The sequence below is a fragment of the Vipera berus genome, assembly GCF_964194415.1.
Source record: "Vipera berus genome assembly, chromosome: 13".
NCBI classification, from domain to species: Eukaryota; Metazoa; Chordata; class Lepidosauria; order Squamata; family Viperidae; genus Vipera; species Vipera berus.
This window is the reverse complement of record NC_138216.1, coordinates 19,275,515-19,290,343: the sequence shown is the minus strand read 5'-3', so window position 1 is coordinate 19,290,343 and position 14,829 is coordinate 19,275,515. Positions and strand designations below refer to the sequence as shown.

The following is a 14,829-nucleotide window of genomic DNA, read 5'->3' as shown; positions in this document are numbered from 1 at the left end:
ATCAACTTAGTGTCCACCACAGTAGTATCAGTAATAATGCCCAGTAAAAAAATTGAGTTCAAATATTGACAAGAGACAGACATGTATTCTACAATCCACCAGTATATTTATTTTTGCCTTCTGCTTAAAGTGCCCATATCTCTTGGTTATAGTAAATTTCCTACAGGAAAAATATCATGGTTGAAGTTATATTGAAGGTCCTTATTTCAGAGCAAAGATTTAGCAATAGCAGTAGATTATACCATTTGAGTATTACACTCTATCTTCTGAGATTATAGCAATAGCACTTAAACTTATATACCGCTTCACATGCTTTACAGCTCTCTGAGTTTACAAGTCAGCCTGTGGCCCCCAACGATCTGGGTCCTCATTTTACCAACCTCGGAAGGATGGAAGGCTGAATCAACATTGAGCCAGTGAGATTTGAGCTGCTGAACTGCTGGCAGTCGGCAGAATCAGCCTGCCATACTGCATTCTAATCACTGTGCCATCACGGCTCTTATTATGAATACGTCTTGTCTACAGGACACCCTTTTAAGAAGTTTCTGTGTCTTCTAGAAGCTCCTAGAAAGAATTCTGAAGTAACGTGGCAGCCACTTTTCCTACCTCTTGTCACTCGTGGAGGTAGCCAGGCCTCCTTAATGTCACCCTCACTGAGAGCACTAGCCTAACTGCACCTGACATGGCCTTTCATGCCACGTTGTCAAGGGAGATGGAAACCATCTTCCCATGGAAGAACGTGCTAGGTTTGGCTGAGTAGGTAACCCATCATTGCCAAGGACAGCTGATCTTGGCTGCCTCCTTGGTTTTCATTCCCTTTTTCCTCTTTGCAGAACGCCACCACCAGAGGCTGGGCCGGCTACTCCAGGCCTCCATGTTCCTTGATTTCATGTGGCAAAACATGAGGCTGGCTGAGGCTCCCGGGCGGGACGAAGAGATGGAGACATGACTGCTGACGCTCACCTGCCAGTACTTGTCCACATCCCCAAAGAGTTTGACATCCCTTCACCAACGATGTTCTAAAGAATGCTTTATATAATAAAGACATGTTTATTTGTATAAATAAACTTGTCTCTCATTTGCTTGTCTCTCATACAAGTTCTCCACCCCAGTGTCTTTTTTAAAATAACACTTAATCCCTTAACAATGCTGCTCTTTCACAGATGAACTACTCTACATAGTTTCACTGCTGGGGCCTGCTGAGCCCTGGTTGGTCTTAACCATAGATGATTGAACGAGCCACAGTTGATACAGTCGGAACAACACGTTACGGCTAAACCGAACAAACCAAACAATAATCCAGCAGAGAGCACGAATCTGGCCTCGCTTCTGCAGCAAGATGCCACGGCCGTAAAGGCAGGAAGCAGAATTGGGAGATCCAGTAGAAGAGCTAAGCCTCTGCTGGTCTGACTGGCTGTCCTCAGGAGCGGTTGTAGGGTTTGGGCGAGATGAAGCCAATGGGAATAAAGGCGAAGGGTTTTGTCGTGCTGTGCCTGCTCCCATCTCGTGCAGCTGGGCCTCAAAGTAGGGATGCGGCAACCTTTAGGATAACACCAGCTTAGTCCAAAAACAGGATGAAGTGAGGCAGAAACTCAAGATTCCTCACTTTGATTCTCTTTGCTATAAGGAAGGAGCGGGGAGAGAGCATCTCACTCAGGCTGTCAAAGTTCTGTTATCACACTTTTTAACCTAAAGGAGAGTTCCAGCACTCCGCCTGGAGTCTGTTTGCTGATCTGGACTACCCCAAAGGGCTATTTTATTTATCGATTTATTAGATTTATGTGCCTCCCGTCTTGTTCAGAGGCGACTCTGGGCAGCTTGCAAACATAACTGGTGGACATCAAGAAGACCAAGAGCAGGGTGAGGAAGAGAACCACCCACCACACAGGGCCGCCAGGCTTGCCCCATCAAATTCAGCCACGCTGGTGCCCATTATTATTACCTAGAGAGTTGCAGATTAATTTCAAATTTAATACATACCCTGTTAGTGTTCGTGAGTGGATAAAGTTATTTGCAATAACAGGAGCTTTATTCTGGGAGTGAGAAAGGCGAGGAAAGGCTCTGTGTGAAATGCAGCACATTGAACTTTTTAAAACTAATGGGAAGAGAGAGGGTGACTTTTCAAAGAAATTGCATTCTAAGTAATTTTATTTTTCACAGGCAGATTGCTTGGAATCTGGAAATACAGCATATTAATTATATATGATTTTATTTCATATTTCTAACATGCCTAGTAACCCTCAAACCACTAGACAGAAATCAGTTACTAAAATATTAAAATACATTAATAGGTAAGGAATACCTAGAAGTATTCAAATTCCTCCATTCCAGTAATTAGGTAATTTTAAATAATTATCTTCTGTAGATCCCAACTTGGATACAGCAGTCAACAGCTCACAGATGTTGATAGTTGAGTAGAAAGTGGGACTGCTAGAGCTTGAAAGGGCCATGCGGTCCTCGCTTCTACCTGCCCTTTTCTTTAGTTCAGGTGGAATTGGGTTACATCCTTCACAAAATATTCTCAGTGCTCCATACAGGTTTGTGTCTGCTCCATCCAGCATGGCCAAATAGCACCCAATTGTGAAAGATGTCCTTTCCCTTCCAAGGGATTGGCTTCTGGATGAGAGCTCTTAAACGTGGATGGTGCTTTCAGCTTGGCCTCTCTTTAGGAAGATGGAGGCGTGTCCCTCGGAAAGACCATGGAAGGGCATCCAAATTCTAACCCTGCATAAGGAACTGACTGATTCCTTCCACACACAGCAGGTATTTTGTACATTAATAACCCTCAGAGCTCAATGATGTTGGATGGCACCTTTGTTTTCTACAGGTGGGAACCGGCAGGGCTGCTCCAGAGATCTCTGCAGAGCGCTTCTGGTTATGCTGCTGCATTTCTGGAGGATTTCATGAGGGGATGGGCGTGGGGGCACAACAGGGCCACTAGGCAAGGGGCCCATCCCAGAGGAGGGAAGCAAACGGACAGGGTCTCTAGAAGACTCCTCTTCAAAGCCAGAACTGTTCTGCTGCTGGCTTAAGGGGGGGCTTCCTGGCTTGCCAGATGTCTGGAGAAGGGTCTCTGGGAGGACAATGTGGCTCTCGGGGTCACAGGGACCGCAGAATCCTTGGTCACTCACGTTCCCAGAGCTGCTGGACCAACTCTCTTTCCCAGAGACTGGACTGGAATTTCCCGAGATGGAACTTCGACTTGGGGAACGAATGCCTTTGCCCTCGAGTGAACCAGCGTCTTCGCTTTGCGTCTTCTGGCTGAGATAAACCTGGTTCCCATTTTGCTGGGCTGCGCAATTCTTGCTGCTGAGACTGGAGGCTTCAGTGAGGTTTGGCAAAGAGCTGCGCAGGGAGGGAGAAGCAAGAGCCAGGAATTTGCTATGGGGGTTTCTGTACGGCTGGAGAAACAGGGAGGGAACAATGCCTGTGGCTCCATTGTACCTGGAAAGCCAAAAGGAGGAGAGGGCGTCACTTCAGCTCCTGCTTGTTGGGTCAGCAATAACATCTAAGTCTGTTGCTCCTCAACAGAAATCGATCTATGGCATTGGGGGGAGAGGGATTTCCCCAATCTCTTCCAATAAAAGCTGATTCCTCCTTTAGTGCCAATCTCCTAATATTAGATTTCTACTTTTGGGAAAGAATTTCTGCATAAGGATTTTGGAAGAAATTTTGAACTCTCTTTTAGCCCCACAGAGATTTGGATGCTGTTCCCCAAAGAGGAGAAAGCAAGAAAGAGGACAACCGCCACTGTCAGAGAGTCCAATTCCAGTGGATCACAATTCCCATCTTTCCTCAACCCAAATCATGCTAAGGCTAAGTGTTGATCAACCTGGGAAGGATCTTATGTAGCCTCTCCCTGCTCCTCAGAGGCCTTTGCTAGCCTGCCTCCCTGACTGCAAGCACTTCATTCTTCCAGTGTCTCACGCTTCACTGACTGCTCTCAAAATCCAACACAACTCAACAAGCAACACAACATTCACAGGATCTCCACAATGTCTAATCATTCCATGGCTTCTGATGAAGTGAAGTGCAACTCAGGAAAGGTAATCTCTTAATAACCTTTGTTAATCTGAAAAGGTGCTACCAGATCCTTCTGATGTTTGCTTAAGAGATCCCAAGACTTTGTCTATTAATCTTTCAAAGTAGCCAGTATAATGCAGCATTCAGTATTTTTTATCAGGCTTTCAGCAACCAGTAGATACCATGTCACGGTCTGTCTGCGGAAACTGATCAGTGTCCCATTTGTCTGCCCAAACTTGAGTTCCTCCCCCACAGCCCAGCCCACCTCCCGGCTTACCAAACCAGCCACCAGCCACTCTCTGATTTCTCCAGCACCTCCACCACAATCCCAGCCTCGAGGGAGAGTTCGTCTGGCTCCTGGGCTCTGTAAGCCCGGCTGACATAATACAGCGTCCCTGGAACGAGAAGGAAAGAAGGAAGGTGAGTGCAAGGAAGCCACTATCTGCCCGGTTGCAAAGCAGCTGCGTCAGTTCCCATCCAGCTTCAAAACGAGAGAAATTAACTCGGGAACTGAGGACAGGGCCTTGTCTGAGGCAATGGACGCCTTTGGAGAATTCTGCCATCACAAAGTGGCTGCTGTGAGATGGTGTTCTTTTCACAAAATAGTGCTAGAAGTGTTCAGCCAGTTCTTGAGTCTATTTGGAGTGTAATATAAATAATCCTTGCCTTACAACCACAACTGGGATTGGAATTTCCACCATAAGTCGTTGCAGTTGTAAGTTGAGATAAACCTGATTTTACAACAATTTTTACAGCAGTCATTGTGCATCCAGCTTCGCCCATGGCAATTTTTTGCCAAAAATTTGCAAAAAAAAGGTTGCTGTCAGAATCCATTTATATCATATTCATAAATGTATGTTTAAAACGTTGTTCCTGGATTCTGCCATCTCCCGAGGAGGAGGGAACGAATGTGTATTGAGCCTGTATTAGGCATTTCAAAGGAAAAGAGAAGCCTTTTGAACTGGGGAAACAAAAGGGAGGGCTAGGGTAAGTAGCATCTGGCTTGTGTCAAGGAAGAGAGCAGAATTCAACTCCCAGAATTCCCCAGGCAGCATGGGAGTTGAAGTCCACATATCTTAAAGCTGTCATGTTTGGAAAACCCTGGTTTACAAGAAAGCGTTAGGGGGCCAGTTAGGATTCACCTTCCTCGTCGTTTTTCCCCGTGATGGGCATTTCTTTGCTGTCATCCAGATATGGAGCTGGGAACCAGGCGATTTGTTTTTGCTTGTTCTCCACTAGCCACCATCCTGAGGCAAAAGAACACGGAGGGGTCAGGAAATAAGCTGGGTGCCCACAGCATTCCTTGGTGGAAGACATGGAGGGATGGAGGGAGTGCAAATTTGCACCAATCTTCTGTTCTCACCCAAAGGCACTCAGCTTCCTTCAAGAGCCATACTTTGGACCTTCAAAGCAAGCTGAGGAAGAAGCCATATTGACATAGTCTAGTGAACGGCCAGCTAGGCTTGGATCGGTTCCTCTCCTGGCCCTCAGCAAACGATTCCCTTCCATTTGCACTGAGGTGCTTCCAAAGTCTTCCTTCAGTTGGGTTGCTGGCGGCTTCGTCAATGGAACCCCAAGGTTCTGTCTTAGGCCCAGGACTCTTCAACTTAGAAGGGGAAGCCATCAGATTGCTCTGGCTCATACTCCTCTGCCTATCCGTACTGCTTGAGCAGCAAACTCTCCTAGAAAAGTAACTTCCTGCAGGAAATTGGAATGGTTTTGCAATCCTCCCAACTTTTTGCAAGGTAGAGAAACCCAGGATGAAAATAAATCTGGCTAATCTAAGGAGAATACTGCAGAAGCAGGCTTGGATCAAGAATATAGTGCTTATTATCTTTGATTGGGTTCATACATCTGCATGATATGGTTGGTTTGATTTTGATTCAGCCTGTTGTGCGAACCTTTCATGATTTATGGTTTAGAAATGGTTTATAAACTACGCCTGTGCGGGATTATAGGGCATACTGTTGTGCAAACATAGCCAATTTTGTTAAAGTACGAGATGGTGAGTTCTAGTCCAGGCTTAGGCACAAAAGCCAATTGAACGTTCTTGGGCCAATCACTAGGAAAGTGTAAGTTCTAGTTCCACCTTAGGCACCCTCAACTGGACGACTGTAGGCCAAACACCAGGAGAGTGTGAGTTCTAGTCCCACTTTAGGCTGGCTGGGTGACTTTGGGCCAGTCAATCTTTCTTAGCCCAGCCCACCTCACAGGGCGGTTGTTGTGGGGAAAATAGGAGAAAGAGGTACTACAGATGTTTACCGCCTTGAGTTATTTCTACAAGGGCACATATAAATAAATTCATTAAATTATATAAATAAATAGTGGTTTAGGAATGCCCGCAGACAACATGCAGCCCGACCATGGCACCCGGTTTCTGCCGGAAGGCACATTTTGGGGCTCCATACCTGTTTTGTCCTTCATCAGCACTTCCAGCTTTTCTGCCTTGGTGGCTTCGAAGGGCTGGTTCTGGGTGTCTTTAGTTTGAAAGGGAGCAACACATTGGTACACCTGAGAGAGGACTGGCTGGGTGATGGTCAGCTTGGGTGACCTGGGAGCCTCTGTCTTCCTCTCTCCCATTTCAGAAGGCAAAACAACGATGCTGCAAGATGAAAGTTGTGGCAATCAAATGGATGTTGCAACCAGTTTTTCCAGGGATTCCTAAAGCAGCAGCTTGTTGCAGCACTACAGGCGGTGCTCAGCACTCAAAAGTACAGCAGTGCTGAACGAAGGGACTTGTGAGCAGCAGCCCACTGTCCCTGCAGCCACCTGAGGGCCATCTGGGTGCTTGGCCAGTCAGCGGGGGGGGGGGAGAGCTGGGAGAGAAGGTCACAGACCACTGGCACAACGGCTCCCTCTCGTCTAGCTGAAAAAGCTCAGGATTTTGGCCCGGGGCACTTTCAAACAGCCCCCAGAGTCCAGGGGACTCTCCTTCAGGACGGGGCCTTCTCAGGCAGCCCCAGAGATGAGGGGGCCCCCTTGGCAGGCAGCACCAGGCTGGATTTCTGCACGGAGGTTTCACTTTCTGCACACATTCTAGCTTGGATTTGGGCATGGAGCTTTTTCAGCCCCCCGAGATAAGAGAGGGTCCTTTTCTACTTGGGGGTGGCTAAAAAAGGCTCCCTGCCAAAACCCAAGCAGGATTTTCAGCCGGGGAGCTTCTTGACTCTGGGGCTGAAAATCCAAGCGACTCTGAGGCCTTTTGCTGTGGTTTTGCAGAAGACCATTTGATTTCCACTTCCTATCAAGAAAATTCCATAAGTTTAGAGCTCACTCTGAGCTAATCTGCTTGTTTTTCACTCTTACTTGCTGAATCAAAGAAAACAGCTTGGGAAGTTCTGACTTTTCGTTCCCATCCCAGAGTTACCCAGTCAAGATCAGATCTTGCAGTCTCACGGCCGAGTTATAACAGCTCATTTAGTGACCATTCAAAGCTATAATGGCACTGAACAAAGTGACTTATGACTGTTTTTCCCACTTACAACTGTTGCAGCATCCCCACATGATCAAAATTCAGATGCTTGGCAACTGGTTCGTATTTTGCCATGTCCCGGGGTCACGTGATCTGCCTGTGCAACTTTCTGATAAGCAAAGTCAACGGGAAAAACCACATTCGCTTTACAACCGGATTACTGACTTAACAATTGCAATCATTCACTTGGCAAGAAAAGTTGTAAAATGGAGCAAAACTCACCAAGCAAACGTTTCACTGATCAACATAAATTCTGGGCTCAATTGTGGTTGTAAGTCAAGGACCACCTATATTTCTAAATTTGGAAGCAGGGACATGAAATCTTGGTGCCAAATTTTAATAAATTTCCTTTTTAGCCCTGATCTTCCGCAGAGGTTGAGCACTCAGCGCTGTGCTGCCAGGACTTTGGAGTCTCTCCACTGTTGTCAAAATGGCTCCCAAAGCTGGAGGGAGAGCACACAGTTTGACGTGTTTCTGTTTAATTTGCCTACTACATTAAACCATCAAGCTTAAAGTCTCCTTCCCTTCTGTCTTCACCCTCTCTGGATCCTCAAAGGTCGAAGGGCCCCTGCCTGGCTCTTGGCAGAGCGCCCACCCTGGCCCTCCCCACCCGGCAGCGCCTGGGCTTGCAACGTCCCACTGACTTGATGGTGGGAAGCTAGCAGGAAGCTGCTTGGCCTAATGACCAGGACATTCACTTAACGATGCAACTGGCACTGCCTGGATTTCTGTCGTTAAGCAAATCGGTTGCACTTTACAACTGCATTACTCAGCAACAGCAGCCCTGGTCCCAATTGTGGTTGCAGGCCAAGGATTCCCCGCAGGTCTCCCGGGGGCATCCGGGGGGGGGGGAGTTTGCACTCTGGGCGACATTCAGCCAGGCCCCAAAGGCCCCAGTTTCACCTCGATGGGCGGATGACTTGCTAAACTACATTTTATCCTCACAGGTGGTGCAAATCCAACCCGGGTGTTTAGTTAGAGTTTATGTGTCATGTGAACCTCATAAATCGGTTGAGTAAACTGTGAATTGGTTTACAATTTAACCAAATTGGATTACTGCCTTGTCACAGCAAAAGGGATTGCGTAACTCAATGAAGCTATGAGCTATGCCGTGCAGGGCCACCCAAGACGGACAGGTCATAGCAGAGAGTTCTGACAAAACGTGATCCACTGGAGAAGGAAATGGCAACCCACTCCAGTATCTTTGCCATGAAAACCCTATGGACAGTACCAAAAGGCAAAGCGATATGACGCTGGAAGATGAGCCCCTCAGGTCGGAAGGCGTCCAATATGCTACTGGGGAAGAGCAGAGGGCTAGTACTAGTAGCGCCAGAAAGAATGAAGCGACTGGGCCAAAGCCGAAAGGACGCTCAGCTGTGGATGTGTCTGGTGGTGAAAGGAAAGTCCGATGCTGTAAAGATTTTTTCTCCATAGGAACCTGGAATGTAAGATCCGTGAATCAAGGAAAGCTGGACGTGGTCAAACAAGAGATGACAAGACTGAACATCGACATCTTAGGTATCAGCAAACTAAAATGGACAGGAATGGGTGAATTTAATTCAGATGACCATCAGGTATACTACTGCGGGCAAGAATCCCTCAGAAGAAATGGAGTAGCCTTCATAGTCAATAAAAGAGTAGGAAAAGCAATACTGGGATACAATCCCCAAAATGACAGAATGATCTCAGTTCGAATCCAAGGCAAACCATTCAATATCACAGTAGTCCAAGTATATTCCCCAACCACCAGTGCTGAAGAGGATGAAATTAACTGGTTCTATGAAGCCCTACAGCACCTAATAGAACAACACCCAAAAATGATGTCTTTATCACCATGGGGGATTGGAATGCTAAAGTAGGAAGCCAAACAATAACCAGAATAACAGGCATGTTTGGCCTTGGAGTACAAAATGAAGCAGGGCACAGGCTGATAGAATTTTGTCAAGAGAATACGATGGTCATAGCAAACACTCTTTTCCAACAACCCAAGAGATGGCTCTACACATGGACATCACCAGATGGCCAACACAGAAATCAGATTGACTATGTGCTCTGAAGCCAAAAATGGAGAAGCTCTATACAGTCAGTAAAAACAAGACCAGGAGCTGACTGTGGCTCAGATCATGAGCTTCTCATTGCAAAATTTAGGCTTAAATTGAAAGTAGGGAAAAGCACTAGGCCACTGAGATATGAACTAAATCATATCCCTGATGAATACACAGAGAGGTGACAAATAGATTTAAGGAATTAGATCTGATAGACAGAGTGCCTGAAGAATTATGGTCGGAGGTTTGCAACATTGTACAAGAGGTAGCAACTAAAACCATCCCAAAGAAAAAGAAATGCAAGAAAGCAAAATGGCTGTCTGTCTGAGGAAGCTTTGCAAATAGCTGAGGAAAGGAGGGAAGTGAAAGACAAGGAAGAGAAAGATACACCCAATTGAATGCAGAGTTCCAGAGAATAGCTAGAAGAGATAAGAATGCCTTCTTAAATGAACAGTGCAAAGAAATAGAAGAAAACAATAGAATAGGGAGGACCAGAGATCTCTTCAAGAAAATTGGAGAGATGAAGGGAATGTTTCATGCAAAGATGAGCATGATAAAGAAGGACCAAAATGGCAGGGACCTAACAGAGGCAGAAGAGATTAAGAAGAGGTGGCAAAACTACACAAAAGAACTATACAAGAATGAGCTTAACGTCCCTGATATCCATGATGGTGTGGTCAGTGACCTCGAGCCAAACATCCTAGAATGTGAAGTGAAATGGGCCTTAGGAAAGCTAATGGAGGTGACAGTATTCCAGCTGAACTATTCAAAATCTTAAAAGATGATGCAGTAAAAGTGCTACACTCAATTTCCCAGCAAATTTGGAAAACTCAACAGTGGCCACAGGATTGGAAAAGGTCAGGTTTTTTTTAAAATTCCATTTATATCCCGCCCTTCTCCGAAGACTCAGGGTGGCTTACAAGCTTAGCAGTAGCCTTCATTCTATGTATATGCCTGCTTATTAGGGCTTTCACACACACCCCAGCGGCATTATTACTAAGTCAGCTTATTGCCCCCAACAATCTGGGTCCTCATTTACCTACCTCGGAAGGATGGAAGGCTGAGTCAACCTTGAACCTGGTGGGATGCGAACCTGCACTAATTGCAGGCAGCTGGTGTTACTTAAGGAGGCAGTTTACATTCCAATTCCAAAGAAAGGCACTGCCAAAGAACGTTCAAACTATCGCACCATTGCACTCATTTCACATGCTAGTAAAGTTATGCTTAAAATCCTACAAGCTAGACTCCAGCAGTATGTGGATCAAGAACTACCAGAAGTACAGGCAGGATTTCGAAGAGGCAGAGGAACCAGAGATCAAATTGCCAACATACGCTGGATCATGGAGAAAGCTAGGGAACTCCAGAAAAAACATCTACTTCTGCTTCATTGACTATGCTAAAGCCTTTGATTGTGTGGATCATAACAAACTGTGGCAAGTTCTTAAAGAGATGGGAGTACCAGAACATCTTATTTGTCTCTTGAGAAACCTACATGCGGGCCAAGAAGCAACAGTGAGAGCTGGACACGGAACCACTGATTAGTTCAAAATTGGGAAAGGAGTCCGGCAAGGCTGTATACTGTCGCCTTGCCTATTTAACTTATATGCAGAGCACATCATGAGAAAGGCAGGGCTAGATGAATCAAAAGTTCTAATTAAGGTTGCCGGGAGAAGTATCAACAACCTAAGATATGCAGATGATACCATTCTAATGGCAGAAAGTGAAGAGGAACTAAAGAGACTCTTGATGAGGGTGAGTGCAAAAGTTGGCTTGAAACTCAACATTAAGAAAACCAAGGTCATGGCATCCGGCCCTCTCAATTCCTGGCAAATAGATGGGGAAGAAATGGAGGTAGTGACAGATTTTATCTTCCTGGGCTCCAAGATCACCGCAGATGGGGACTGCAGCCAACAAATTAAAAGATGCTTGTTCCTGGGGAGGAAAGCAATGGCAAATCTAGACAGCACACTAAAAAGCAGAGACATCACCCTGTCAACAAAAGTGCGTATAGTCAAGGCCATGGTCTTCCCAGTTGCAATGTATGGCTGTGAAAGTTGGACCATAAGAAAGGTTGAGCGCCAAAGAATTGAGGCCTTTGAACTGTGGTGCTGGAGAAGACTCCTGCGAGTCCCTTGGACTGCAAGGCGATCAAACCGGTCAGTCCTCGAGGAGATCACCCCTGACTGCTCTTTAGAAGGCCAGATCCTGAAGTGGAAACTCAAATACTTTGGCCACCTAATGAGAAGGAAGGACTCACTGGAGAAGAGCCTAATGCTGGGAAAGATTGAGGGTGAGAGAAGAAAGGGACAACAGAGAATGAGGTGTCTGGATGGAGTCACTGAAGCAGTAGGAGTGAGCTTAAATGGACTCCAGAAAATGGTAGAGGACAGGAAGGCCTGGAGGAACATTGTCCATCAGGTTGCGATGGGTCAGACACGACTTTGCGACTAACAACAACAAAGTGCTTGCTTCGGCAGCACATATACTAAATTGGAACTAAATTGTGTCATTTAAATGTGTAACATGGGCAGCTATATAGTTTCTTAAAAAATAAATCTGAATAAATAACTTACATTCACACCCAGATGATTCATTAACATTTCATCTGATGAAATGAAAGCTTTTACCGTACCGCATTGTGCACAGTTAAAATGAAGAAATCTGAATGCTGTACTATCAGCAACAAAGTGGTTAGAGTTGACATCTGACACAGCCCGTGCCCTTCAGATGACTGTCAGACTACTATCATCCCCAGACACTATGCTGGTTGGGGATAATGGGTCAAAGTGCAAGATCTTCTGAAAGCACCAGATTGGAACCCACAGATGCTTTTTCACGAGGCAACTGGACTTTCTTGCGTTTTTTGAAGACGTTTTGCTTCTCGTCGAAGAAGCGAAACGTCTTCAAAGAAACGCAAGAAAGCCCAGTTGCCTCGTGAAAAAGCATCTTTGGGACAACGATGACCTGGATGACTGAGAATCTCCATAGAATACCAGATGGGGAAAGACTGCTCTGATCTATTTTGTTTCTGCTAAACTATTTTTTTTAAAAAAAATGGTATATTGGAATCATGCTAAAATCCGTTGTTTCAGGGATCTTTATGGAGTTCACAGCAGCTCTCACTGACAAGAGCAAGCTCAGCTGGAGAGGCAGCCTATCAGAGTGGAGTGGGTGCAGGATGTTAAGGGCCTGAATGACAGCTGGGCTTCAGTCTGACCTGAGAGGGGCCAGCAATCTTTGGCTTCACCACCCAAGACACAGAAGAGAGCAATTGAAGAAATCTACAGCGATAAAGCCACCCTTTCAGCCTTAATGAGGCCAATTAGTGAATTTGCAAGCTGTGGCCTAAATCAATTTTCTCGTCTCTTTTCTGAATATAAGAAAACAATGCCTGCATTTATATCTTGATGAATTTTCTCCCCTGCAGGCTGGAATTGAAGCCTTTTGAAGCGGACTGGCAGAAATCCAGGAACCTCTGCCAAGATGATAGGGAAGAAAATCTAAGAAGCCAACCTGAAAGAATTCCAGGGACTGCTGTCTATGGGAAGCGAGTCCTCTGCAGAATGAAATCAAAGTCCACACGGTACTTCTGAGTCTCACCGCACAAAGAGCCAGTCCGTCTGTCTCTTATTCTTATAATTGCAGGTCTGAAATCAAATGGTTTTCCTCGGCTGATGTGGACACTCGCTCTCTCTCACGGAGCCTTTCCTTTCAGGTGGCTTGCGTGTGAGTTTCCCCTCATGTACAACCACAACCTGATAGGATTGGAAGTAGCTGTCTGACTCCCAGGTACTTATTTTCTGTACTTGGCGCTGGGTCTCCCTGGTCCTTCTCCAGCACTCTCCAAGATACCAGAGTTGGTGATTTTGCCTGCCTTTTTCTGAACCACTTCCTTTTCATCCCCCACCCTGAAGCAAAACATATTGAACATGGAGAACAGCCCACTGCTTGGCTAGGATTGTGATTCCAGGAGAATCAGAAACAATTTGCATCTCTCTAAAATAGCTGAGCGTATATATATCACATTATGCTAAATTTGATTGGTTTGTTATCAAATGCTTTGCAAACCTTGGGCATGGATTACAACTATTATTACATCTCACTTAATTTTTGTACAAACCCAAATGCTAAGCATAATGCTCTGACCTTTTCTTTTCCCCACAGCAGCACCCCTGTAAGGTGGGCTCGGCTGAAAGAAGGCCTGGCCCAAAGTCCCCCAGCCGTCTTCTGGGCCTAAGGGAGGCCTGGAGCAGCCCAGGGATGAGTCTGGCACCGCCCCACTGCGCCATGAAGCCTGAAGTCAGAAGACGGGGAAATCCTCATCCGAGGCAGCTTCTTTCCTCTCCAAGGCCACATATACTGTATGTCAAGTGACAGGGCAGATTTTTTTTCTTTGTCTGAAGATGAAAGCAGGCACATATAGTTTGAACTACGGCTGCCTGTAATTCTGCCTTCAAGCCACAAGATGATTTGATGTTTGAACTGAGCCTCCTGGAATGCATGTTTCTTCCCTGCTTTTCAGCAAAAACCTCTTTTCTTAGAGGTACCTGTTTTCTGGAAAGGACGGCTCCAGATCCTGGCTGTGGGCTTCAAGAAACTTAATCACATCTTCTCCTTGGGAGATTTTGGCTTGAGTCTTCATCAGCTCCTGGCAATAGACCTCCAGCAGCCTCAGAGTCTCCATGCAGCAGCTCAGCTTCTGATTCTTCCTCAGCTTCGCATTGGCATCTGCAAAGGGGCAGAGGAGAATAAAACCTGAAGGAGTTCCGCTTCTGGGCCCGCTTCCATGCAATCTATGGGTTTCTTTTCAGCACTACAATTTGTGTGGGGTGTAATGTCCAGCTCTAGAAGAACCCAGGAGTGTGGAATTCTGCAGAGGTCCAAGCAGGGGTGGAAAAGCACAAACAGGCCTTTTCACTGTGACCTTAAAGGGTCATCAAAGCTAAAATCAATCCTTTGGAGGAAGGAATGAAACTAAATTATATATTGCATTTGACAAATCTTTCTTCAACAAAAAACAAAGATCTAGGATGATCAGAAGCTATTTTTAACTTGTAATTCCCCTGAGCCTAAAAGTGCCCCTCTGTGGTGATCTTTATGGCTCTCTTGGGCCAGACAAAGCCTGCACTTGTAGTCCTGGACAGCTGAAGAGTTTTTAGCCTTATGAAATTAATTTATCCCTTAACTCCTCTCGAAAACTAAAATGATATTTTTTCTAAGACAATCATAGGCAAAACTTCCACAAAACTTGAAAACATCCATTTTCTCCCTCTGTCCTCTAAGTCTCCC

At 45.8% G+C, this 14,829-nt stretch overlaps 1 protein-coding gene and 1 long non-coding RNA gene across 4 annotated transcripts in view; both read left to right on the top strand.

The window, feature by feature from the left end:
- TBL3 (transducin beta like 3) overlaps window positions 1-1,084 on the top strand; it is a 34,731-nt gene extending 33,647 nt beyond the window's left edge. For both annotated transcript variants that reach the window (XM_081338043.1, XM_081338044.1), the window contains exon 22: window positions 834-1,084. In XM_081338043.1, coding sequence (XP_081194169.1) covers window positions 834-949 — 116 coding nt within the window. In that variant the 3' untranslated portion in view covers window positions 950-1,084. The remainder of the gene's footprint in view (window positions 1-833) is intronic.
- Window positions 1,085-3,468: 2,384 nt separating this feature from the next.
- On the top strand, window positions 3,469-14,315 carry LOC308674028. Of its 2 annotated transcripts, XR_014027784.1 has the most exons (4): window positions 4,407-4,443; window positions 8,930-9,013; window positions 12,968-13,329; window positions 13,705-14,315. It is a non-coding gene; the product is annotated as an uncharacterized lncRNA (long non-coding RNA). The 2 variants fall into 2 exon arrangements; XR_014027783.1 differs by lacking the exons at window positions 4,407-4,443; window positions 8,930-9,013 and adding an exon at window positions 3,469-4,046.
- Window positions 14,316-14,829: the final 514 nt, after the last annotated feature.